The sequence below is a fragment of the Seriola aureovittata genome, chromosome 11 (genome assembly GCF_021018895.1).
Source record: "Seriola aureovittata isolate HTS-2021-v1 ecotype China chromosome 11, ASM2101889v1, whole genome shotgun sequence".
NCBI classification, from domain to species: domain Eukaryota; kingdom Metazoa; phylum Chordata; class Actinopteri; order Carangiformes; family Carangidae; genus Seriola; species Seriola aureovittata.
This window is the reverse complement of record NC_079374.1, coordinates 15,085,224-15,111,185: the sequence shown is the minus strand read 5'-3', so window position 1 is coordinate 15,111,185 and position 25,962 is coordinate 15,085,224. Positions and strand designations below refer to the sequence as shown.

Here is a 25,962-nt window from a genome sequence, read left to right as displayed (position 1 = left end):
AAACGTCATAATATTGTATGTTAAAAAAATCATAGTATAGTAAGGCATAAAATGTCATAATATTGTAAGTAAAAAAAAAATCATAGTATAATGAGACATAAAAACGTCATAGTATAGTAAGGCATAAAACGTCAGTATAGTAAGGCATAAAATGTCATAATATTGTAAGTCAAAAAAAAAAAGTATAGTAAGGCATAAAACGTCATAGTATAGTAAGTCATAAAAACGTCATAGTACAGTAAGTCAAAAAAAATCATAGTATAGTAAGTCATAAAAAATCATAGTATAGTAAGTCATAAAAATGTCATAGTATAGTAAGGCATAAAACGTCATAATATTGTATGTAAAAAAAAATCATAGTATAACAAGGCATAAAAACGTCATAGTATAGTAAGGCATAAAACGTCATAATATTGTAAGTCAAAAAAAATCATAGTATAGTAAGTCATAAAAACGTCATAGTATAGTAAGGCATAAAACGTCATAGTATAGTAAGGCATAAAATGTCATAATATTGTAAGTCAAAAAAAAAAAGTATAGTAAGGCATAAAACGTCATAGTATAGTAAGTCATAAAAACGTCATAGTATAGTAAGTCAAAAAAAATCATAGTATAGTAAGTCATAAAAAATCATAGTATAGTAAGTCATAAAAACATCATAGTATAGTAAGGCATGAAATGTCATAATATTGTAAGTAAAAAAAAATCATAGTCTGGTAAGTCATAAAAAGATCATAGTATAGTAAGGCATAAAACGTCTTAATATAGTAAGTCAAAAAAACCATAGTATAGTAAGTCAAAAACGTCATAGTATAGTAAGTTAAAAAAAAATCATAGTATAGTAAGTCATAAAAACATCATAGTATAGTAAGGCATAAAACGTCATATTATAGTAAGGCATAAAATGTCATAGTATTGTAAGTCAAAAACGTCATAGTATAGTAAGTAAAAAAAAATCATAGTATAGTAAGTCATAAAAACGTCATAGTATAGTAAGGCATAAAACGTCATAGTATAGTAAGTAAAAAAAAATCATAGTATAGTAAGTCATAAAAACGTCATATTATAGTAAGTCAAAAAAAATCATAGTATAGTAAGTCATAAAAAATCATAGTATAGTAAGGCATAAAACGTCATAATATTGTAAGTCAAAAAAAAAAGTATAGTAAGTCATAAAAACGTCATAGTATAGTAAGTCAAAAAAAATCATAGTATAGTAAGTCATAAAAAATCATAGTATAGTAAGTCATAAAAACGTCATAGTATAGTAAGGCATGAAATGTCATAATATTGTAAGTCAAAAAAAATCATAGTATAGTAAGTCATAAAAAAAAATCATAGTATAGTAAGGCATAAAACGTCATAATATTGTAAGTCAAAAAAGAAAAATTGTATAGTAAGTCATAAAACCTCATAGTATAGTAAGGCATAAAATGTCATAGTATTTTAAGTAAAAAAAAATCATAGTATAATGAGACATAAAAACATCAAATTATACCAAGGCATGAAACATCATAGTATAGTAAGTCATAAAAACATCATAGTATAGTAAGGCATAAAATGTCATAATATAGTAAGTCAAAAAATCATAGTATAGTAAGGCATAAAACATCATAATATTGTAAGTAAAAAAAAATCATAGTATAGTAAGGCATAAAATGTCATAATATTGTAAGTAAAAAAAAATCATAGTCTGGTAAGTCATAAAAAGATCATAGTATAGTAAGGCATAAAACGTCTTAATATAGTAAGTCAAAAAAACCATAGTATAGTAAGTCAAAAACGTCATAGTATAGTAAGTTAAAAAAAAAATCATAGTATAGTAAGTCATAAAAACATCATAGTATAGTAAGGCATAAAACGTCATATTATAGTAAGGCATAAAATGTCATAGTATTGTAAGTCAAAAACGTCATAGTATAGTAAGTAAAAAAAAATCATAGTATAGTAAGTCATAAAAACGTCATAGTATAGTAAGGCATAAAACGTCATAGTATAGTAAGTAAAAAAAAACCATAGTATAGTAAGTCATAAAAACGTCATATTATAGTAAGTCAAAAAAAATCATAGTATAGTAAGTCATAAAAAAATCATAGTATAGTAAGGCATAAAACGTCATAATATTGTAAGTCAAAAAAAAAATTGTATAGTAAGTCATAAAACGTCATAGTATAGTAAGGAATAAAATGTAATAGTAAATTAAGTAAAAAAAAATCATAGTATAATGAGACATAAAAACATCAAATTATACCAAGGCATGAAACATCATAGTATAGTAAGGCATAAAACGTCATAATATTGTAAGTAAAAAAAAATCATAGTATAGTAATGCATAAAAAGTGAAATTATAGAAAGACATAAAAACGTCATAGTATGGTAAGAAATAAAACAGCATGGTATAGTAAGACATAAAATGTCAAAATAATGTAAGTAAAAACGTCATAGTATAGTAAGCAATAAAACGTCATAGTATAGTAAGGCATAAAAACGTCATAGTATAGTGAGGCATAAAACGTCATAGTATAGTAAGGCATAAAACGTCATAATATTGTATGTCAAAAAAAATCATAGTATAGTAAGTCATAAAAAATCATAGTATAGTAAGGCATAAAATGTCATAGTAAATTAAGTAAAAAAAAAATCATAGTATAATGAGACATAAAAACATCAAATTATACCAAGGCATGAAACGTCATAGTATAGTAAGGCATAAAAACGTCATAGTATAGTGAGGCATAAAACTTCATAGTATAGTAAGGCATAAAACATCATAATATAGTAAGTCAAAAAAAAAAAAAGTATAGTAAGGCATAAAACGTCATAGTATAGTAAGTCATAAAAACGTCATAGTATAGTAAGTCAAAAAAAATCATAGTATAGTAAGTCATAAAATGTCATAGTCAATTAAGTCCAAAAAAATCATAGTATAATGAGACATAAAAAAATCAAATTATACCAAGGCATGAAACATCATAGTATAGTTAGTCATAAAAAAGTCATAGTATAGTAAGGCATAAAACGTCATAATATAGTAAGTAAAAAAAAAAAAAAAAAATCATAAAATAATAAGACGTAAAAATATATTGTAAGTCAAAAAAAAATCATAGTATAGTAAGTCATAAAAAATCATAGTATAGTAAGTCATAAAAATGTCATAGTATAGTAAGGCATAAAATGTCATAATATTGTAAGTCAAAAAAAATCATAGTATAATAAGTCATAAAAACGTCATAGTATAGTAAGGCATAAAATGTCATAGTAAATTAAGTCCAAAAAAATCATAGTATAATGAGACATAAAAACATCAAATTATACCAAGGCATGAAACATCATAGTATAGTAAGTCATAAAAAAGTCATAGTATAGTAAGACATAAAATGTCATAATACTGTAAGTAAAAAAAAAAAAAAAATAGTATAGTAAGCAATAAAACTTCATAGTATAGTGAGGCATAAAACTTCATAGTATAGTAAGGCATAAAACGTCATAATATTGTAAGTCAAAAAAAAAAAATTGTATAGTAAGTCATAAAAAATCATAGTATAGTAAGTCATAAAAACGTCATAGTATAGTAAGTCAAAAAAAATCATAGTATAGTAAGTCATAAAACGTCATAGTCAATTAAGTCCAAAAAAATCATAGTATAATGAGACATAAAAACATCAAATTATACCAAGGCATGAAACATCATAGTATAGTTAGTCATAAAAAAGTCATAGTATAGTAAGGCATAAAACGTCATAATATAGTAAGTAAAAAAAAAAAAAAAAAATCATAAAATAATAAGACGTAAAAATATATTGTAAGTCAAAAAAAAAATCATAGTATAGTAAGTCATAAAAAATCATAGTATAGAAAGTCATAAAAACGTCATAGTATAGTGAGGCATAAAAGGTCATAATATTGTAAGTCAAAAAAAAAAAGTATAGTAAGGCATAAAACGTCATAGTATAGTAAGTCATAAAAAACGTCATAGAATAGTAAGGCATAAAACGTCATAATATTGTAAATCAAAAAAAAAATTGTATAGTAAGTCATAAAACGTCATAGTATAGCAAGGCATAAAATGTCATAGTAAATTAAGTAAAAAAAAAAAAATCATAGTATAATGAGACATAAAAACATCAAATTATACCAAGGCATGAAACATCATAGTATAGTAAGTCATAAAAACGTCATAGTATAGTAAGGCATAAAACGTCATAATATTGTATGTCAAAAAAAATCATAGTATAGTAAGTCATAAAAATCGTCATAGAATAGTAAGGCATAAAACGTCATAATATTGTACGTAAAAAAAAAAATCATAGTATAGTAATGCATAAAAAGTGAAATTATAGAAAGACATAAAAACGTCATAGTATGGTAAGAAATAAAACAGCATAGTATAGTAAGACATAAAATGTCATAATAATGTAAGTAAAAAAAAATAGTATAGTAAGCAATAAAACGTCATAGTATAGTAAGGCATAAAAATGTCATAGTATAGTGAGGCATAAAACGTCATAGTATAGTAAGGCATAAAACGTCATAATATTGTATGTTAAAAAAATCATAGTATAGTAAGTCATAAAAACATCATAGTATAGTAAGGCATAAAACGTCATATTATAGTAAGGCATAAAATGTCATAGTATTGTAAGTCAAAAACGTCATAGTATAGTAAGTCAAAAAAAATCATAGTATAGTAAGTCATAAAAACGTCATAGTATAGTAAGGCATAAAACGTCAGTATAGTAAGGCATAAAATGTCATAATATTGTAAGTCAAAAAAAAAAAGTATAGTAAGGCATAAAACGTCATAGTATAGTAAGTCATAAAAACGTCATAGTATAGTAAGTCAAAAAAAATCATAGTATAGTAAGTCATAAAAAATCATAGTATAGTAAGTCATAAAAACGTCATAGTATAGTAAGGCATAAAATGTCATAGTAAATTAAGTAAAAAAAAATCATAGTATAATGAGACATAAAAACATCAAATTATACCAAGGCATGAATCATCATAATATTGTAAGTAAAAAAAAATCATAGTATAGTAAGGCATAAAAAGTGAAATTATAGAAAGACATAAAAACATCATAGTATGGTAAGAAATAAAACAGCATAGTATAGTAAGTCATAAAAATGTCATATTATAGTAAGTCAAAAAAAATCATAGTATAGTAAGTCAAAAAAATCATAGTATAGTAAGGCATAAAACATCATAATATTGTAGGTAAAAAAAAAATCATAGTATAGTAATGCATAAAAAGTGAAATTATAGAAAGACATAAAAACGTCATAGTATGATAAGAAATAAAACAGCATAGTATAGTAAGACATAAAATGTCATAATAATGTAAGTAAAAAAAAAAATAGTATAGTAAGCAATAAAACGTCATAGTATAGTAAGGCATAAAAACGTCATAGTATAGTGAGGCATAAAACGTCATACTATAGTAAGACATAAAACGTCATAGTAAATTAAGTCCAAAAAAATCATAGTATAATGAGACATAAAAACATCAAATTATACCAAGGCATGAAACATCATAGTATAGTAAGTCATACAAAAGTCATAGTATAGTAAGACATAAAATGTCATAATACTGTAAGTAAAAAAAAAAAAAAATAGTATAGTAAGCAATAAAACTTCATAGTATAGTAAGGCATAAAAACGTCATATTATAGTAAGTCAAAAAAAATCATAGTATAGTAAGTCATAAAAACATCATATTATAGTAAGTCAAAAAAAAATCATAGTATAGTAAGTCATAAAAAATCATAGTATAGTAAGTCATAAAAACGTCATAGTATAGTAAGGCATAAAACTTCATAATATTGTAAGTCAAAAAAAAATAGTATAGTAAGGCATAAAACGTCATAATATTGTAAGTCAAAAAAAAAAAGTATAGTAAGGCATAAAACGTCATAGTATAGTAAGTCATAAAAACGTCATAGTATAGTAAGGCATAAAATGTCATAGTAAATTAAGTAAAAAAAAAATCATAGTATAATGAGACATAAAAACATCAAATTATACCAAGGCATGAAACATCATAGTATAGTAAGTCATAAAAACGTCATAGTATAGTAAGGCATAAAATGTCATAATATAGTAAGTCAAAAAAATCATAGTATAGTAAGGCATAAAACATCATAATATTGTAGGTAAAAAAAAAATCATAGTATAGTAAGGCATAAAAAGTGAAATTATAGAAAGACATAAAAACGTCATAGTACGGTAAGAAATAAAACAGCATAGTATAGTAAGACATAAAATGCCATAATAATGTAAGTACAAAAAAAAAAATTGTATAGTAAGCAATAAAACGTCATAGTATAGTGAGGCATAAAACGTCATAATATTGTACGTAAAAAAAAAATCATAGTATAGTAATGCATAAAAAGTGAAATTATAGAAAGACATAAAAACGTCATAGTATGGTAAGAAATAAAACAGCATAGTATAGCAAGACATAAAATGTCATAATAATGTAAGTAAAAAATAAAATAGTATAGTAAGCAATAAAATGTCATAGTATAGTAAGGCATAAAAACGTCATAGTATAGTGAGGCATAAAACGTCATAGTATAGTAAGGCATAAAACGTCATAATATTGTATGTCAAAAAAAATCATAGTATAGTAAGTCATAAAAACGTCATAGTATAGTAAGGCATAAAACGTCATAATATTGTAAGTCAAAAAAAATCATAGTATAGTAAGTCATAAAAACGTCATAGTATAGTAAGGCATAAAATGTCATAATATTGTAAGTCAAAAAAAATCATAGTATAGTAAGTCATAAAAATGTCATAGTATAGTAAGGCATAAAACGTCATAGTAAATTAAGTTAAAAAAAATCATAGTATAATGAGACATAAAAACATCAAATTATACCAAGGCATGAAAAATCATAGTATAGTAAGTCATAAAATGTCATAATATAGTAAGTCAAAAAAATCATAGTATAGTAAGGCATAAAAAGTGAAATTATAGAAAGACATAAACACGTCATAGTACGGTAAGAAATAAAACAGCATAGTATAGTAAGACATAAAATGCCATAATAATGTAAGTAAAAAAAAAAAAAAATAGTATAGTAAGCAATAAAACGTCATAGTATAGTGAGGCATAAAACGTCATCATATTGTAAGTCAAAAAAAAAAAAAATAGTATTGTAAGTCATAAAACGTAACAATATTGTAAGTCAAAAAAAAAAATCATAGTATTGTAAGGCATAAAACGTCATAGTATAGTACCGCATAAAAACGTCATATTATAGTAAGTCAAAAAAAATCATAGTATAGCAAGTCCTAAAAACGTCATAGTATAGTGAGGCATAAAACGTCATAATATTGTAAGTAAAAAAAAAAAAAGGTATAGTAAGTCATAAAACGTCATAGTATAGTAAGTAAAAAAAAATCATAGTATAGTAAGTCATAAAAACTTCATAGTATAGTAAGGCATAAAATGTCATAATATTGTAAATCAAATAAATTCATAGTATAGTAATTCATAAAAATGTCATAGTATAGTAAGGCATAAAACTTCATAGTATAGTAAGTCCAAAAAAATCATAGTATAATAAGACATAAAAACATCATAGTAAAGTAAGACATAAAAACGTCATAATATTGTGAGGCATAAAAACATCGAATTACAGCAAGGCATAAAACATCATAGCATAGTAAGTCATAAAAATGTAATAGTTTTGTAAGTAAAAAAAAAAAAAATCATAGTATAGTAAGTAAAAAAAAATCATAGTATATTAGACATAAAAACATAATATTGTGAGGTATAAAAACGTAAAATTATACCAAGGCATGAAACGTCATAGTATAATAAGTCATAAAAACGTCATAGTATAGTAAGTAAAAAAAAAAAATCATATTATAATAAGGCAAAAAATCATCAAATTATAGCGAGGCATAAAATGTCATAGTATAGTAAGTCAAAATAAATCATAGTATAGTAAGTCATAAAAAGTAAAATTATAGAAAGACATAAAAACTTTGGTGACTCTGAAATTTCTTTTTTTCTGTAGCACCACCATGAGGCTTACATTTGTGGTTTTGAGTCAAATGTCTTGATAATTATTGACATCAGATTTTGTATAACCAGTCATGCCCCCCTCAGGATGAATTATGAATTTTAATCACCTTGCTGATCCCCTAAATTTTCAAATAACCTCATCATCAGGTCACAGTTTCAATTTGTCCAATACTGACAAACCTGGTGAACATTATAGCTGCTAAACATTAGAATTTTTGCTTTTTGTTTAGCTGCTGTGCAGCCTCACAGAACTGTTAGCATGGTAGACTCCTATTCTAGTTTTAAAACACACAGTATCTCCACATGCAACCAGCTCAGTTCTAACAGTTGGGACAACAGGTTTCTACCATCTAATGTTCCCTTTTGTTCCAGAGCTGTGGTGAAGTTTTTCATTGATTCATTTGTGCTGATGATGCTTAAGAAAACATCTGGTTCTAGAGTAGATTTAATGACTTTTGAGATGATGTCAAAAAGACCAAAAGGGGATGAAGTTGCGATAAGCCATGAGGGAATGTGGACTATAACACATCTGGGAGAGACATCTGGGTAGATTTTACATAGTTTTGAGAATGATTGAGCCTGTGTAGTAAATTTAATCAAATTAAACTCTAGCATTATTTAAACATGTAGCATATGCACTCAAACCCTTCCCCTCATATGTCATGATGTCTAGGAGCACTGTGTTCAGAGGAAATTTTTATCCATTCATCGGACACAATCAGCTTCAAACAAAGTGACAAGATACTCATAGACGACTACTCTGTACTGAGCACCTGCGATTTTTCTTACTGCAAATGAAATGTTGTGAGTCTCTGTTAATTTTGCACTCATTCATACAGTTGTAAGTAGAGATGGAGGGATGACAGCATTCAAGTACACATCACAAAGACTGTGGCTCCAAGTTACCATGACCTCAGTGCCTTGAAAATACAGTCAGTAAAGCAGGCAGATGCAGCAGCGGAGGCCTGCTGTCGCAATCACAAATAGTTTAGATCCTACACTCAATCATAATGTCTTCTCTTGATGAAACGTGTTGAACCCATTAAGGGTTCTAAGCATCCAAGAAACAACTGAACTGAAAAACTGCACCTAACACTTCTATAGGTTTTAAGATTTCCCTAAGTTCCCACATTTTCATGGTAACACAAACCATTAGTACTATACTGTCCACTTTACATTTAGATTTGATAATTTGATGAGTCGCTGTGTCTGTCTCCACAGAGATACCCTGAATTATATCTGAGAGGAACTTTTTTTTTTTCCTCCATCCCTTTACTCAAAGATTCATGAATATTTCATCAAGCAAAGTGCACTGGAATCTAATTTGCTCTGTGCGTGTGTGTGTGCTGCATTTGTGATTAAGTGTGTGTCTATACACATGCACACATTTACACAAACAGCATGTGAGGAAAATGATAGTTGTTGGTTGCACACAGCACAAAAAGGACAAGAAATGTGGCAATCTGCTGTTTCCTCTGTCCTCATTTGGTGGTAATGAGAGCGCATACTAAACACATGGGAAAGGGATGCTCATTCCATAAGACATGCTTTGAATAACTGAGCAGCACTTTTTTTTTTTTTTTTTTTTTTACTGTGTTTACTGCTGTCCAGTTAAAGCAAACAACTGCAGCTAAAAGGCGTTTTTACCGTGACTGAGGGTGGGATTGTGATGCAGCTCGTTACGTGATTACAGCAGGCACAAAGTAGCTGTAATCTGACTAAAGAGAGCTTTTCTGGGCATTATGGCATTCATGCAGTAATGTGGACTCTTTGATACACTCCCTTCAAAACTGTGTGTGTAAATAAGAATTCAAGACAGCAGTGCGCTTATCTGAAACTACCAGAGTTGAAATACTAACTACAGAGCACTCATACCTCTAATCAGGGACACAAAATACAATCCATTAAATTTGTTATTCTGTCAGAAAATAATTACGTTTCTATCTGCAGTGTGGATGTGTGTACCTCATGCATATTTTTGACCAGGTGTATGTACAGTTTTCTAGAGTAAACTGTGTGTGGTATGGTGAAGTGGAACCGCAATATAAGTTGAGATCAATAATCTAATATATCTAATAATAAAATATGATATGTTTATGTTGTTGACCAGTTTCACCTATTGTGTATGACTTTTGCAGTCTGTACACAGATGTATAGTGTAATTATTAACCTTGGGCTGTGTATTTTCCTTATCCTGTCCTTTATTGAAATGGTTGATGTTGATGACTGAGATGACTATAATAGTTTACAGGTGCCATACAGTAAGTAGCGTAAGGACAGCTGCTCAGCCATTGACATCTAGTAACTAAAAGAGCTGGCAGAAGTGTTGATATAAGAAGTGATAAAAGGCATGTCGACATACATCTATGGCTAATTGGGTGAGTGGAGATCAGGCTTTTGCACAACTTTTTTCAAAGAAGGCGTATATATATTTATGCCTTTGTGTGTACACAAGAGTTCTAATTGTGAACCTGCACAGTTTTATGCATCTGTCCCCAGAGTTATAAACAAAAACACAAAGTGCTTTATAAAAAGAGTCACATGACTGCACAGCACCAAAAACTCATCACTTGCTCCATGGCCCACAGCCTGACTGTCTACCAAACTGAACTGAGGTACACTGAGCAGTTTTTTAGTTTCCTTGTTAAACAACACATACTGTACATATGGTAGCTGGTTAGCTTAGCTTAGCATAAAGACTGAAAACAGTTGGATACAGCTAGCCTGATTCTATCTGAAGCTAACAATAGCCACCTTTATTAAAGACCTCTACAGCTCAATAATTTACACGTTATATCCGTCAAACTCTGCAACAAGGCAAATAAGCATATTTCCCAAAAAAATGTTAAGCTATTTGTTTAAAGCATTACTGCCTTAGTGATGGTGATGATGTTGATCTCAATGTTGCTGCTTAAACACTACAGTGTGTCCATCCACCCGCAGGGAGGAATATTTGTTTTCTGGCTGCAGTTTGTACAGTGACTTTCCGCACTGAGACCTTGGACGACCCAGCATGGACTAATCTTATTTTGAGAGGGATTATCATTGTTTGTGACGTAAAGGTCATCCTGTGGGGTACTGTCCTCGCAACGTGATTTGTGATTGTGTAAACAGACAGAAATGCTACAGCTTCATGTCCCTAAATCAGATCACTATTTTGGAGGAGATGTGTGTGTGTGTGGGGGAATAAATCAGAGCATCGATAAAAGCTGCTTATATCATGCTATCGAATTTGGGCTTGTCATGTTTTAGGATCAAACAGTAAATCCACACAAAAAACACTGAATCCCAGTTTGCCTGTGATTGTGTGTGTGTACTGTACACTCATGAACATGACTGTTTTATATTTCATCCTCACCAATGCCCAACTCTGCGGCTGTTTCCTTGTTCAGATAGCTGAGCTCTGGTCCGTCAATGTTGTTGGCTTTAAAGTTGCCGACAAGCTCCTCCAGTCCTTCCTCACGCAGCCAGGTCTGCACATCCTGCTCCGACCAATCAGCAACCAGTAGCCTGGAGTGACCCGGCAACTTCCTTCCTGCAAAACACACAACAGGAAGGGAGGAAGTGCTCTGTTATTATACCCCCGTTTCCTGCAGCAAAACTTATCTGATGCAAACAAACAGCTTCCCTCACACTCCACAGAAAAAGGACACACTCCCTCTGCGGCAGTACAGGAGTGACAATTAACATTCACACACATGCACATACACGCACAGATCCCTGATCTTGCATACAAGCATGTGATGGAGAAAAGGAAAGAAAATGAAACCCAGGGTTGTGTTATTTCAGACTGTGCCAGCATGCGGCTCATCAACCTTCACATGACACCATGCAAGTGAGCAGCCATCATTTATCATACAAGGCTGAGATAAACTAGTCTGTTGTGTGCCGGCCCCGTTGATGACACCTCACAGCAGCCTCACGGTTCCCATCGCCCGTCATTAGCCGTGTGAAGGATAACCCTGAAGCCTGGGAGGTGTAGCTCATTGCCATTACCATTAGGTTTCACCCTCACCTCTTGCTACTTCAGCTAGCTTAAAGAATTCTCAGTCAATGAATATTTTCTTCCACAAAAGATTCTGTCATGAATGCCAAAATGCAATTTGATAAGCCCCTAAGAGCCTGCCTATGCTTGAGAATGTCGAGAAGAAAAGAAACAACCTTCAGTCAAATTATAAAATGTCCTGTGGCTGCAATAATCCCCCTGTCTTTACAAACATTTGAATCTCCGCTTGGTCTATGATTCATTTCTCTGTCTAGGATTGTTGAATGTAGACCTTCATGTGGCGCTACAGGAAAAGTCAGAAAATTTTGAGGCTATCCATCCAATAGTTGCTGAGATATTTCAGTCTGGACCAAAGTGGTGAACTGACTGACTGACTGACTGACTGACACAAAATATGTACTTATTCATTCTGCGCGACAGTGAGCAGAGTAACACCACCTCCTCTCTGCTTGATAGTGTGTGGAGTCTTCCAGTCTAGGAGGCTGAGTCATGGAAACACTGTGCCAAAAGCATGAAAACCTCAGAGCTTCGCTGCAGACTGGGACAGCTCACACTGCAGTGTTTAATTACTTGGACAGATGCACATAAGAAGCTTTCTTCATCAACTCCATTCTTCACAGCTTAGAGGATAAGGCTGATGATAGTCTGTTTTTCTTACTGTCCAAAAATCCCATGAAAAGGCCCAAACCAACAATGAATTTATTCTACTAATAAGCATTGCCTGTGTAGCCGAAGCCTGATGTAGCTCATTTCTTTGTGCCATACTGTCCTCATGGTCTAAATTTAACGTAGAAGCAGCGTTTTTACACACCACATATCTGGAGGACTGCTCCAACTCTCAGTTCATATAAAACTTAGAGTTAAAGACAAATCTGTTTTCCACTGCATTTTATTAAAGGCTCTGTCTACGAACACACGTATTCAATCACTCTGGCTGATTAGACCTTTAGTTTGGTTAAAGCCGCCAGGTAGAGCTGTGCTGAAAAGCAAATAAAGTCACCAAATTCTGAACACCAATAAGAATGATGACAGTCTAAGCTGTCCTCGCCCTAAAAGGTGAACAGCAACAAAATTAACAGGAGAGTGAGGGAGTGGATGGTGTGTGCCAATATATATCATCATCAATCATCAGGAAGATACTGTACCTTGCTTCAATTTGTGAAGTTTACATGCGATATCAGATGTTTATTAAACTGTGACTTCACTCATCTCAATGCAAGTTATTGTGGAATTTCCTGTTTGTATAAAGTGGTTAAGTATGTTGATTTTTTTTGTAGACTAAGTGCTAAAACAGTAAACTGTAATGATTAGTGTGTAATACATACTGTGTAGAATTATCATGTAGTAGGGATGTGGGACTACGCTACCGACGGCCACGCTGCCCTGAGAAGGAGGTCTCATTCGGCAACATAAGTGGAAGGGTCTACTTATTCAGATCTCGCACAGCACTCATTTTTACCTCATTTAAGTTTTCACCCGGGTTTGTCAGAAGGAATACGCAAAAAGTACTGCATTGATTTGCACTGAACTTGTTGGAGGGGTGGGGCATAGGCCAGGGAAGAACTCATTTTGGGGCAGATCTGGATCATTTACTATGAATTTCTTTTTTTTTCTCTGAATTTTGGTGAATGTTGTTTGACATTGGATGTCTGCACTCTGAGTGCCCCTTCTAGTGGGTACTGAGTGACGATGCTAACATGCTAACATGCTAATGTTTAGCAGATATGTTTACCATTTTCATCATCTTAGTTAAGCATGTTAGCATGCTAACTACTATTTAAAGTATTTTTGCTCTAAATTCTGAGGGGGACTAGAGTGTGTGTACCAAATTTCATGGCAAACTATACAACAGTTTTTAAAGTATTTCAGTGTGGACCAAAGTGGTAGACTGACTGAGCAGCACTGCCATCTGTAGGGTCACGGCGTTAGCATGGCTAAAAACAACGGTGCCTGTTTTGGGAGATTACGCCGCCTCTCTGGAAATGAAACTATATTTTGTCATTCGTTGTTTTACAATACAGAAGAAACAAATAGGCTTGGAAAATAACTGAGAGACAGACTTGTTGGTTTTGGGCTTTTTGTGGGATTTGCTGACTATAAGAAAATACTGAATAATGCCAACCTTATTCTTTAAAGTCAGACAATTGCCATTTCATCCTCATTAGCTTCGCCAAAACAGAGGCTTTTCTTTTTTGGGTTCACAGAAAAGAACATACAGTTTACCAACATGACACACAATCACAAGAAAAGCCCTCCGTCACATGCAAGAAAGACAAAACAGCTCAAGACAACAATAGCTCAAAATAAAAGATCAAGACATTAAATGATCGAAACACCTGTACTAAGACTCTGGTATCTCAGTCATTCACACACACAGTGCAAATTAAAATAAAAGAGCAGTGCTTTTTAGCACAAAGAGCACTATGAATCACTATGAAGAATTCTAAGGGCAAAACAGAGCAATGCATTTATTTACCTTGGCACACTGTCTGTCTTGATTCAGCAGCTGTAGGAAAACATAAAAGGGAATAAGTTTAATATGTGAAAAGAAAGTAAGAGAAGAGTAGCTAAAGGAAAGAGGGGGGTGCTAAAAAAAAGGCAGAGCTTCACTGAGATGGAATTTGCTTTGTCAACAATCAACATCAGCCTGACTAATAGCAGATGAGGGAGCTTCCCTGATGAAGCTTCAAGGCCTCCAGATGTCTGATGATTGCACCTTTTCATTTACTATTCCAAATGTTTTCTTTCAACTTTTTTTTTTTTTTTTGAAGAGGATTCACCTCCATAACAACAGCTCTCTGAGGCTCAGTGGTAGTTTGCCCCGCTGCACCAATAAACATCAATCACATCCAGACACCGCAGCCAGACAGCAATACACATGTAACAGGAGCTTCTCTCGCTGGATATCTCCCAAAACACTCTTTTGGGGGAAGCTTTGGCGCTCCAAATGGCTTCTGGGCTTTGAGTCACTGCTAACAGTCTGTTTTAAAAAGACGAGTGATTGTGCATTTGTAGGCGCCAACCTAAACAATTCACTGCTAAGTATATACCAGTTCTGCTATCTCCATCTCCTATTCTCCACACGTTCACTGTTCTGTCCATGGAGCCGGTTGCAATCCACGGCTTGGTGGGAGACAGAGCTACAGCAGTCACGTACCTGCAAGGTGAAGGAAGAGCAGCAGAAACATGAAGGGTGTGTATAACAGAGTGAAACTGGTACAGGAAGAGATCGGCTTTAGAAGTCAGGTTTCCTCTTTTAAAAAAAAAAAAAAAAAAAAATCAAGTCTTGGATCGTACAGTATCTTAAAACCCTTTCAAGCACTTCAAAGTCCTCTGCCGGTGCCTACCTGTGGTGCCACTTCAATGAAAGCAGCGCTGAAGGATATACTATTGCATCACTGCACCCAGTGCTTCTGGGAAAAACTAATCAAGCAAAAATCACACGTTCTGCTCCAAAACACTGGGACTCCTATTCCGATAGCTGTGGAGATTGCACAGCGGTGGATCAGGCCATTTACCTGTTGTGTTGTTTCAAAGTGTTTAGCAGGGTTCCCAGGTTCTGTAAACAAAGTACAAACAAACATGGATAAGACAGGAATGTTTGGCATCTCTGTGTTTACAGCAGTTGGGATTTTTTGGGGCTTTACTTACCGCGTCATATATTGCAACACTTTTATCCACTGAACTGTTGAATAAGTAGAGAGTAAACAAAGTCAACTTCATTTGCAGAATCCATATGCGAGCATTTGCATTATGGAATAATAAGTAAAGAAAAAAAATCTGGATTCTTGTCAAACAAAAAAAAACAACACACTTTTTCAAACGTTTCTACAGTGCTAGAAACAGAGCACAGATTAACCTTCATTATGTTTGAATTAAAGCCAGAAATGGCAGAAGGACCCAAACAGAAGCTATATACAACAAAATACACTCCTCCTGTGGCTGACTGAGGGAACAGCAGGACCAGTGCCGAGTAGTGGCATCTGCCGCTTACAGCTCAGAAAAAAAAGGAGCATTTTGAAGATGGAGAGATTAATTTAAATTTAATTTGTTCCAAATGACCTTACAAAACATAAGCCTGACAGACACAAAGGTCAGAATTTTCATCTGCCGACCCAGGAGGTTGCCACTCACAGATGGAAGGGCAAGAGGAAGTCATTTATGTGTTTGTGATGATGAGTGTGTCTTACCCTGAGACGACCAGATCTCCGTCAGAGGAGAAGGCACAAGACAGGACTGGAGCTGAATGGCTGGTGAGTGTGTGAAGGAGCGTCATGATGCAGGCTGAGGGTCAAAGACACACACACACACACACACACACACACACACACACACACACCAAGAGGTCAAAGTAAAGTTGTGTCTGTATTTGTTCAGCTACCAGCCTCCTGGAATTTGTCCATGAACTGACCAAAAAAACCTCAAATTGAGTCTCTCACACAGATGTGTTCAGACACCCACACACTGTACACACACAAACACACTGACATCAAAGTGCATCACTGTCTGGATCCCCACCGTTACCCCACAGGCTGACAACACAAAACTTTTTATCAATACCTCCTTCCCTCTTGCTGGCTCAGAGCTGTGCCACCTGCTGACAGCTGCTTGGAAACAAAAGGTTTTTTTTGATGGCAATAAAGCTGTGGTATTCATAGCCTAAGAGACAAAGACACTTCTCAGGAACAATCCACTGTGCTGTGCTTCTGCTGTATGTGCCAAAGCTAATTGGTCTGTAGCAGCATTTAAAATCATCAGCCTGTAAACACACATCTTAAATAAACCCTCCCCCTGCTCCATTAGACTAAAAATAGTCTTTTCAGGCTCTGTGGAAGGCTGATTTGTTATTTTTATGCATATTTATGATATGAAACAATTATAGGTGTGTAAGGAGGAAAAAAAAACAAACAAAAAAAAAAACAACACATTAACTGCGTTATTAACTCTGACAAAATGTGACAAATGTGATGTGTGAACAAGAAGCATCAACACATACTGCCGGGCAAAAGGAAAAGGTCGCAGAACTGATAACATTAAAATTCTGACCCACACAGCTCCCAAGTAACCCTGGAATATGACTATCAATATACAGGGCTTACAAAGTAAGCAGGGACTAGAAAAATGTTCCACATCAACGGCAGACACATCAATCCCAGCTTCAAAATTGGTCCCTTGCTTCACTGAATCATTTACACTTGAGTCTCTTTCTCATAAAACACCAGAAGAGGGGTTCAAGCATGCAGTCCTTTTGCCAAGGCAAGATAAATGCACATTTCACAAAGGCAAGCCTGTTGCAAGCTCCTCCACAGAGAAACGCAGCATCTGAAAAACTGTGCTTTAAAGAAATTAAATGAGGACAGACATTGTTCTTTGTCCTTCTACAAGCTGCTCAGATATGAAAAAAAAATCCCCATGGACCACAGCAAGTCACAACGTGGGACACATCCATCCATCCATCCAACCCCCCCCCAAATGGCAGTTACCACGGCAACACATCTTATGAACTAACAATGTGGTGTATTCACAGACGCTAAGAGAAATACAGTTTGTAGGCTGGTTACACAACCTACGAGCATACACGAAATGTTCTTGTTCTGCCATCGGCCGTACAAGATATAAATGTCACAGTGGATATATGCACCTGACCCCCCCCCCCCCCCCCCCCCCCCACACACACACACCTCTGCTGCTGTACAATACAGCAGAATGTCTTAAAGTGATACATTATTAATGAGTGAGACTGCAGCTGATTTATTCCACACACTAATAAAATTCTTCTATTCTGCAGAGATTTCAAGGTTAAAGCAGTCAGAAGGCTCTCTCTCTCTTTCTCTCTCTCTCTCTCTCTCTCTCTCGATGGAGTGATGGGAGTTTTCGGTTGAGGAAGCGGGCAGAGGGGCCTACCTGCTCCTTCACGCTGGGAAACAATCCATATTTTCAGCTGGCTGTCCTGTCCACAGGAGGCCAGTCGAAACTCCACACAGCAGCCATCTGCAGAACAAAAAACAGCCACATTCCCACTCTCTGGATGTTCATGCTCGACTGAGTTTAATAACAAGAGACGACAAATACTATCCGACGGACTGTTGGTGAACACATGGCAAGCATCTTTTACAATTTAAGTGGCCTAAATACAGTGTTTGGTTAGAACCAGATTTTCATAACATTATTCATGTGATTTTTATTCCCAAACAGTGGCACAAAATAAACACTGTGAATTTCATGTTTGATTCAACAGGTTGCTTTTAACCAACTGCCAGCTGTGAGAGATCTCAGTTTTATCTGTGCTGGGTTGGTTTATAGTATGTTATCCAAAATGAACAGGGGCAGTAAGTCGTGAAACTGAAACACTTGTTCAGTTTGGAACTGAATTTGATTAATCCACCAAAAAAAGACAACGAATAACAGCTGAACTTTTCCACTGCTCATAGTGAGGTCCGTGAGAAACTCAGACCATTAGAAAGACGCACTGCTGTTGAGTTTAAAGGTCCACCTACTTTTTCATTACTGATATTCTGTTTAAAATGATTAATCAACCACTTTTTTCGCCACAAAAAACATCTACAGTTCTCCTTCAAATTGCTTGTTTTATGTTTCATGTTTGGCATTTTTGCTTGATAGATGACTTAAATAACTGATTTTCAAAACTGTCTTCTCTAAAGACCCTTATACCCTTTAAAAGACCTCTCTGAACTCACCAACTTCAAGCTGGGGTGCAGCGCTGCAGCAGGTCACTCCCAGGTCATGGGCGTCCTTCTCAGCATGCAGGAGGCTGATGTCCACATCCCACAGTTTAAGGTCTCCGTTGGTGCAGCCAGTCACGACAAACTGACCACACGGAGAGAAACAGCAAGCCACGACACTGGCCTCGCTTACGGAGCTGCATCTGTGAGGGAAAACGTTATGAACTGCAAGATTTATCAGAAAGGGAATTAAAAAAAAAAAGAACAGGACGTGATCTAGAATAAGCAATTCTAGTTTAAAAAGTAGCCCTTTGAAACAAACTTGGATTAGGAGTCCTGAGTTTAGTTAGTGTGGGTGGGGATTAAAAGAGAAATTCTTAAAAAAATAATCTTCATAAAATGTTTTTGAATAGACAAAGTTTTATTAACTTATTCCATCAGATTTACTGAGTATATTACTCCTGTTAACAAAAACTGGTTTAGCTGGTTATGCCATTTGATCTTCATAAGCCCACATGTCTCTATTGACAACAGGAACCTGATGTTAAACCTGCTTTTATGTAGTCCTGAAGTAATGTTTTTGTAAAAGAAAAAAACAAAAACAAAAAAAAAAACAGGCTCCGTTAATAAATGACTAGACTGTATTAAAACCCATGTCTGAGAGGGCAGTTTGAGGTCGAGTTGTTTAAAGGCCTTGAAAATCATTTTTCTTTGTCAATGAGCATTGTACTATAAGAAATAAGATTCTACATTAACACAATACTTAGTGTTAGTATTGATGTTAGAACATTGTTCGTGATTTATTTATTTTTGTCTGTGCTCTGACTCACTCTGTCTTTGATGGAAATTATTTGATGTCACATATTTCTGTGAATTAATCAGTTTTACAGTTCAAGGTAGAACCTAACAACTGTTGTGGGATGACTCCATCTGCTGATGAAGGATGCAAGATGTGGCCAAAGCTGCATAAAAATCCAAGTAAGTGGAGCCTGTTAGTTTTTTTTGTTTGTTTTTTTGTTTGTGTCAGTTTTTTAATTCGAAAATCAAGAATGAACCCTCAAGCTAAAGTTGTGAGGTCGTTTGCCCATGTTAATATTTTAATTTGTTGGTTCCAGATTTTCACATATGGATTTGACGCTCTTCTTTGTCACGTACCAAAGCAAACTGATCCTTGTTTTTTTGAACTGCAAGTTGTGACGGACAGTTTATGCACACACACAGCAGATTTCCTTGGTTTTTGGGCGTTAAACTCTTCATAAATAAGATAACTTACCTTGATAGTTGCTTATAGCAGTTCTGAATGTTTTCCAAAGAAAAACTTAACACTTTCAGCAAGACCTCAGCAGTGAACTGGCTCCTGCTCTGCTGAATACGCACCTGTAACTGTTGATTAGCTTCACCTGCGCGTTAAACTGTACCTGCGTAATGTCTTGGAAGGGAAGTCCCAGAGGGCCACGGTGCCATCACAGGCCCCTGCCAGCACGAGGGAGGAGTCTAATGCCAGTGAGCACACTCGGAGCGGGCTGCGGCTCGGGTGCTGTAACACCGCTACCACCTCACCTGTGCCCGAGCTCCACACGATGACGGATCCGTCTGTGGAGCAGCTGAGCAGGAAGCTGCCACAGGAGCTGAAGCAGCAGCAGTGAACCCCGTAGCCATGGCCCGAGAGAGGAGAGAAGGGAAGCTCCGAGAAGTCCGCTGTGTTATAAACACGCAGCGTTTTATCAGCGGAGCAGGTCGCCAGGAGGGATGGAGAGAAGGCGCAGCCGCTGAGCTCGTCTGTGTGGTCTCGCAGAGTGCAAATTATTGACACCATTTTGTGACCGAGATGAAGTGGTGGCGCCACAGTTGAGGCAGTTCACTCGCAAGGTGGCGCAAAACGCTCAAATATGCGCCTGTGAAAAGGAAGCGGCGAGGAGATGGCAAGCGGCAGACTGTCAGCTGTCAGTTTGACGGCACTGACCTCTGTCTGTGTCTCTCTTGTAAAGTACTTCCTGTTTCACCACAGCTATAAAGTCTGTTTATCTCAGAGATGTCATGTGACGATGAGTTATTGAGTTACACAATGTTCATAGTCCAGTTTTTTTTTTGTTTACTGCTTGAAATTCTTTTTACAGAACAAACTTGTTTTCAGTGTATTTAAGGAGAGAAACCTCATTATTTTACAATAACTTGCTGATGAATTGACTCTAATCCTAAAAGTAAAGATACAGTACAAGCCTGACACCTAAAGTATTAATAGAAGCATTATTTGAAACAAATTATTTTAGGGATAAAAAAGTAAAACCCTCCATAATCCTCTTTTCAGTGGAGCTGATTTTGTCTACTTTATATTCTGTTAGGCTATTAAATCCATAACAATACATTTTTTGTATATTTAAATGTGCCGAGTACTCAGTTACTGCAGCTGTGAAATTAAAGTAAACAGTGTGAAGTGAAAAGCACAATATTTCCCAGTGAAGTGGTTGAAGTATTAAGTAGCAAAAATTGAAATACTCAAGTACCTAAAAGGTGTACTTAAGTCCTGAATTAATTTGTTTACATTCCACCTCTGGCACTAATACTTTAACTCCACTTACGATGATTCAAAAATTATGATTTTTGATGATTGAAAAATTGCAAGTTTTTAGCTTTTTCACACTTAAAGAAACAAATAACGATAACTTGCCTAAGTAGGGTAAGATAGTGAGCGCTTAATAGTGTTATTTTGGAAAAACAGGTTTATTTTATCCGTGCCACACATCCACTATTTAAAAATAATATTCCTACAAAAGTTGCTACTCATTTCATAATATTCGTAATAAAATACAGCGACTTCAAGTCTTCTGACTTGAGCTGTCTTGAGATGCCTCCAGTGGACCGTGACTCTGTCTGACTCCCAGCTGGATTAAAGCCCAGTGCAGGTTTCACATCTGTCCACCACAGGATGTCTGACAAGACTCTGGTTGAAGGAAATGCTTGGAAATGAAACACACTATGCACCACATCAATTCAGTTCAGAGGAAAAGCTCTTAAGAATTTGACATTTTGTGTTAGGGTTTCTTACAGTATATTGTGCAGGATACACATACAGTACACACACTGAAAGTATTTTTAAAAAACCAACAAACTCCTCCATACAGTGTTCAGAGGTCAGAGGTCAGGCACTACAATACTGAGGAGACCACAGTGTTTGAGTGGATAATCAGCACTGTGTAAGACACATACTGACAATGTGTAAGACATATACTGTATTAAATGCTACAATCATCCTTATGCATTGACAATATATCCAACAAGACTGTTTTGTATGTACACGCTATACATTTTAGAGATAAGACGTGTAAACTGTGACAGAAATGAACACTATACATGTGTCAGTGATGCCTCCTTGTATTTTACACAATTAACTCACAAATGCAGATGAACAGTAGTACTGCTGGCACACTATAGTTACAATGCTGTAAACATTTTTTTTTTCGATTAACTTGTTCAATAGTCCATAAAACAATCTTTAGATTTTGTTAAAGCTGTGTGCCATTTCCGACTTGTTCTTAGAAAAGACTGAAACATAAATACTTGAAAAATAAATACACATATACACAAAGCTATACTGCTGTACCGATGATAAAAAAAAAAAAAAGTCAGTGACCTATCTACAGTGGAAATCTTTGATTCCCAAATACAATATTGAGTCCAAAAGTCAGTGCATTTTGATAAAGAAAACAGTATTGCACTTGGAGATACTAATTTATTAAGTGTTTTTTTTTTTCTCAGCAGATACAGAGTGTTTGTCCTTTCACAATGAACATCAGTGTGATTATAACCATATACTGATTTAGTGTCATAGGTGAAGAGAAGGCCTCCAACACCAAAGAAGAAGTTTGATATGTAGAAAGACGAGTAGGAAGTCCGCACTTGAAATTTTTTACATCAGCAGTTCAGTCCATCGTTTGTCAAAGAATCTCCTCATGTTGTGTCCGGCCCGTCCAATTTCAGAATCATCTTCATTGAATTTTTCACAGTTATCAAAAACCAGATTTACATCAATGATGAAAGTCTCCAAATTTAAGTACCTGCAATCATTAGAAATGGTTTTAATTTCAATTAATGTGCAGCATCCAAATCAAAAATGAAAAGTTATGAAATACAAAAAATACAAATGGAAAACATACATGAATCTTTAAAATAAACAATGTAACAGTAAGACAAACATACTGGTTGTTGGCGAGTTTTTCTCTGATGGTGGAGAAGTCCATGGGCTTCTTGATTACTTTCCTGTATCCAGGTACAGCTTTGTGGTTGACTGGTGTGAGAAAGGGCCAGGCATCCTGATGGGCCTCTAGCTCAGCCAGCAGCACTCTGGAGGATACAAGCAGCAGATAAAGCTTAGCCATTTGCACTACAAATATAATTTGACTTAATTTTAATATAGTTTCATCTGTTGGAGAACATGCTTGAAACATCGATGTCAGTTTTTTTTTTTTTTTTTTTTTCATCACTTGATATTAGGATTTGGTATGATAAGAGCTGGCATGGTAAAAGTGATTATCAGAGATTCATAACTGCACAAGGATGATCGTTGTGTACATGTTGTCACAGGAGTTATATTACAGATTATTTAACAATGAGTTCAGGTAGAATAAATGCTAATAGGTCCTATGCATACAGTGAGTATGTGTTCATACCTACCGGCACATCGCCAGCCCATTTGTGTTGTCTTTGGCCATTTTGGCTTTTTTTGTACAGGAGACAGGGCTGTCATGCTTGGCCTGGGAGCTGGTTGGGCTGTCGTCTCTTTTCCTTTTCTTTAACTCCTTGGTACCTTTCTTTGGCACGCTGTTGCTGCTGGCAGCCTCCTCTTTGATGAGCTCTCCTACCACAGATGGCTTACCATTTCGTTTTACCTCACTGCTTTTCTTTCCTCCTCCAGCTGTTCGGCTCTGTTGCTTCCTGCTCCGGGGGGAATGACCACTTTCCTGAAAGACAGAACACACAAATGACTGGTGCAGAGCCACACAAAACATATATTCAAATCAATTAATTGGATGTGTATATGTGATAGAATTAAGTCGTCATTTGTCAATCACACAGAGTGAGGCCCTTTATATCTACGGTACTCGTACACTTTTTATGAAATGAATGACAAAGAAAAAGAGTCTCAGCTCTGTGAATAAACACTCAGGGCATGCTTGTGTACCTTTGCAACACAAGTGGGACAAAACCAGTCACCATCGGGTACTGTGGTAATCTTGGGTTTATGGCAGTATGTGTGGCAGCCTTTGTCACAGCCATCACAAAGTAAGAGCAGTTCTTCATTATCCCCCTTTTGACAGATGTGGCAGTGCTGGAAACAGCAAAATATATGTAGTTACAGATTCAAACAGAGATACTGTATATCTGTATACCCCTTTAAGAACAATAAACCTTGTAGATTTGATTAATTATTTAAAAAAAACAATGGATCAGAGAGTAGTTTTTATAAAATGAAACAAGTAGCCAAGCAGCCTGAAAGCATTGCTTGATTTTCATATAGAGGGGTATTTGTAGAGTTGGCTATAAATTGGTCTTTAAATTTAGTTGATGAAACCGTTGAAGATAAAAACAAATCTTTGATGGAGAGAAACAGAGGGAGAAATGAGGCATCACTAACCACTTTCATGATGGACCGTTCCCAGGCAATGGATTTCTGCAGCTGTTGAATGCAGAGTGACAGCTGAGCTGAGCTGCGGACTTCACCGAGCGCTTTACGCCACAACCTCATCCCAGGAGCAACCTCCTCCTCGCTGCAATCACATACACACACAGTAACCTCATCACACTGAATGATAACAGTCCATAACAACCATTGCATCCAGTGAGAAAATGTTTTAAGTTTTAAGCAGCCATGCCTTATGCAAAATTAAGAGTACATTGTATATTGCACATTGAAGACGTCAGAACTTTTCCACTGTGTTGCATTATGCATAGTTACATACTACTTCTAATACAAACACAGGTACCAGTGGGTTTCCCTTTAGCTACCTTCGTTCAATGTTCCTCTCCAGCTCTGCCAGCCTAGTTACAGCTATATCAAGGGGATTGTTAGGCCGCCGCACCACAGTGCCAGGAAGTTTTTCAGGGCTGGTTTCTCTCTGAACCTTGTTCTCCGTAGCTGGAGAAGAGAGGAGTTTGTGCTCATGATACACCAGATCCTCCCTTTCTGACTGGGGCTCAGGATGCATCCAACCCTGAAGGATACAGTAGTGAAATATGGCCATCACAATATGGCGTTTGCTGACACACTAATGCACATCCATATGATGTAGGGACACTGGAGCCTGTCCCAGCATATACAGCAGAAATACTCATGCACTGCAACTGCATCAAAAAGTTATTACGCAAAACCAGATGTTTCTTATCTATGAGCTGTAAGTAGATAAAAGAGCAGGATGCTTTCTTTCCTGTACCTTGATCTGCAGGCTGGCAGAGATGACTTTCCTCTCCAGATCCTCGACCTGCTGCAGCAGGCTGATGTCCACCTCCATGGCCTGCTCCTCAACACACCAACTCTCCACCGTCTTCTCACTCACCTCCTGCTTCTCCAGCTCTGCCACATCAATCGCTGCCCCCACAGATACATACATACAACATTACAGCAAACGACTGTCTGTATTTATACATATTAATATAAGGTGACTAAGTGACACATTTGAAAAAGATCAAATAATAATATGTTGTTTATTTGTATCACTTAATGTCTGTTGAATCCTGACTTAAAGAGAGAAGCGATGTGGACACACCATCTTTGCTGTTGGCACACAGCTGGGTCATATACTCCATATGTTTTTGGAGCTGTTTCTGCAAGACCTTCTCTCTGATGCCTCGACTATGGAGGGCCTTGACCAGGATGTGCAGTTCCTGCATGTCTGACACTCGCCACCAACCATGCAGCATCTCTGCCAACACACAGACAGACAGACAGACAGACAGACAGACAGACAGACAGACAGACAGACAGACAGACAGACAGACAGACAGACAGACAGACAGACAGACAGACAGACAGACAGACAGACAGACAGACAGACAGACAGACAGACAGACAGACAGACAGACAGACACACACACACACACACACACACACACACACACACACACACACACACACACACACCATAGATTTGAAAAACTATTATCATATTATTGCTTAAGTTTACCATCGTAGGGAAGTTGCATAACTGAGTGACAGTCATCGCAGCATGTATTCCAGTACT

At 35.5% G+C, this 25,962-nt stretch overlaps 2 protein-coding genes across 7 annotated transcripts in view; both read right to left on the bottom strand.

Annotated features, from left to right (window-relative positions):
- Positions 1 to 20,815, bottom strand: part of LOC130178081 (WD repeat, SAM and U-box domain-containing protein 1-like) — a 28,822-nt gene extending 8,007 nt beyond the window's left edge. The window contains exons 1-9 of one of the 2 annotated variants that reach the window (XM_056390187.1): positions 20,146 to 20,815; positions 18,743 to 18,930; positions 17,949 to 18,035; positions 16,235 to 16,328; positions 15,696 to 15,729; positions 15,563 to 15,603; positions 15,068 to 15,201; positions 14,521 to 14,550; positions 11,397 to 11,573 (exon numbers count right to left, since the gene is read on the bottom strand). In XM_056390187.1, the coding sequence (XP_056246162.1) occupies positions 11,397 to 11,573; positions 14,521 to 14,550; positions 15,068 to 15,201; positions 15,563 to 15,603; positions 15,696 to 15,729; positions 16,235 to 16,328; positions 17,949 to 18,035; positions 18,743 to 18,930; positions 20,146 to 20,543 (1,183 nt within the window). In that variant the 5' untranslated portion in view covers positions 20,544 to 20,815. The remainder of the gene's footprint in view (positions 1 to 11,396; positions 11,574 to 14,520; positions 14,551 to 15,067; positions 15,202 to 15,562; positions 15,604 to 15,695; positions 15,730 to 16,234; positions 16,329 to 17,948; positions 18,036 to 18,742; positions 18,931 to 20,145) is intronic. The other variant, XM_056390185.1, reaches the window with a different exon arrangement.
- A 609-nt stretch (positions 20,816 to 21,424) lies between these two features.
- LOC130177679 (bromodomain adjacent to zinc finger domain protein 2B) overlaps positions 21,425 to 25,962 on the bottom strand; it is a 51,609-nt gene continuing 47,071 nt past the window's right edge. For all 5 annotated transcript variants that reach the window (XM_056389599.1, XM_056389596.1, XM_056389598.1 and 2 more), the window contains 8 exons: positions 25,489 to 25,644; positions 25,156 to 25,310; positions 24,731 to 24,936; positions 24,360 to 24,492; positions 23,907 to 24,053; positions 23,399 to 23,685; positions 22,925 to 23,068; positions 21,425 to 22,782 (listed from right to left, as the gene is read on the bottom strand). In XM_056389599.1, the coding sequence (XP_056245574.1) occupies positions 22,635 to 22,782; positions 22,925 to 23,068; positions 23,399 to 23,685; positions 23,907 to 24,053; positions 24,360 to 24,492; positions 24,731 to 24,936; positions 25,156 to 25,310; positions 25,489 to 25,644 (1,376 nt within the window). In that variant the 3' untranslated portion in view covers positions 21,425 to 22,634. The remainder of the gene's footprint in view (positions 22,783 to 22,924; positions 23,069 to 23,398; positions 23,686 to 23,906; positions 24,054 to 24,359; positions 24,493 to 24,730; positions 24,937 to 25,155; positions 25,311 to 25,488; positions 25,645 to 25,962) is intronic.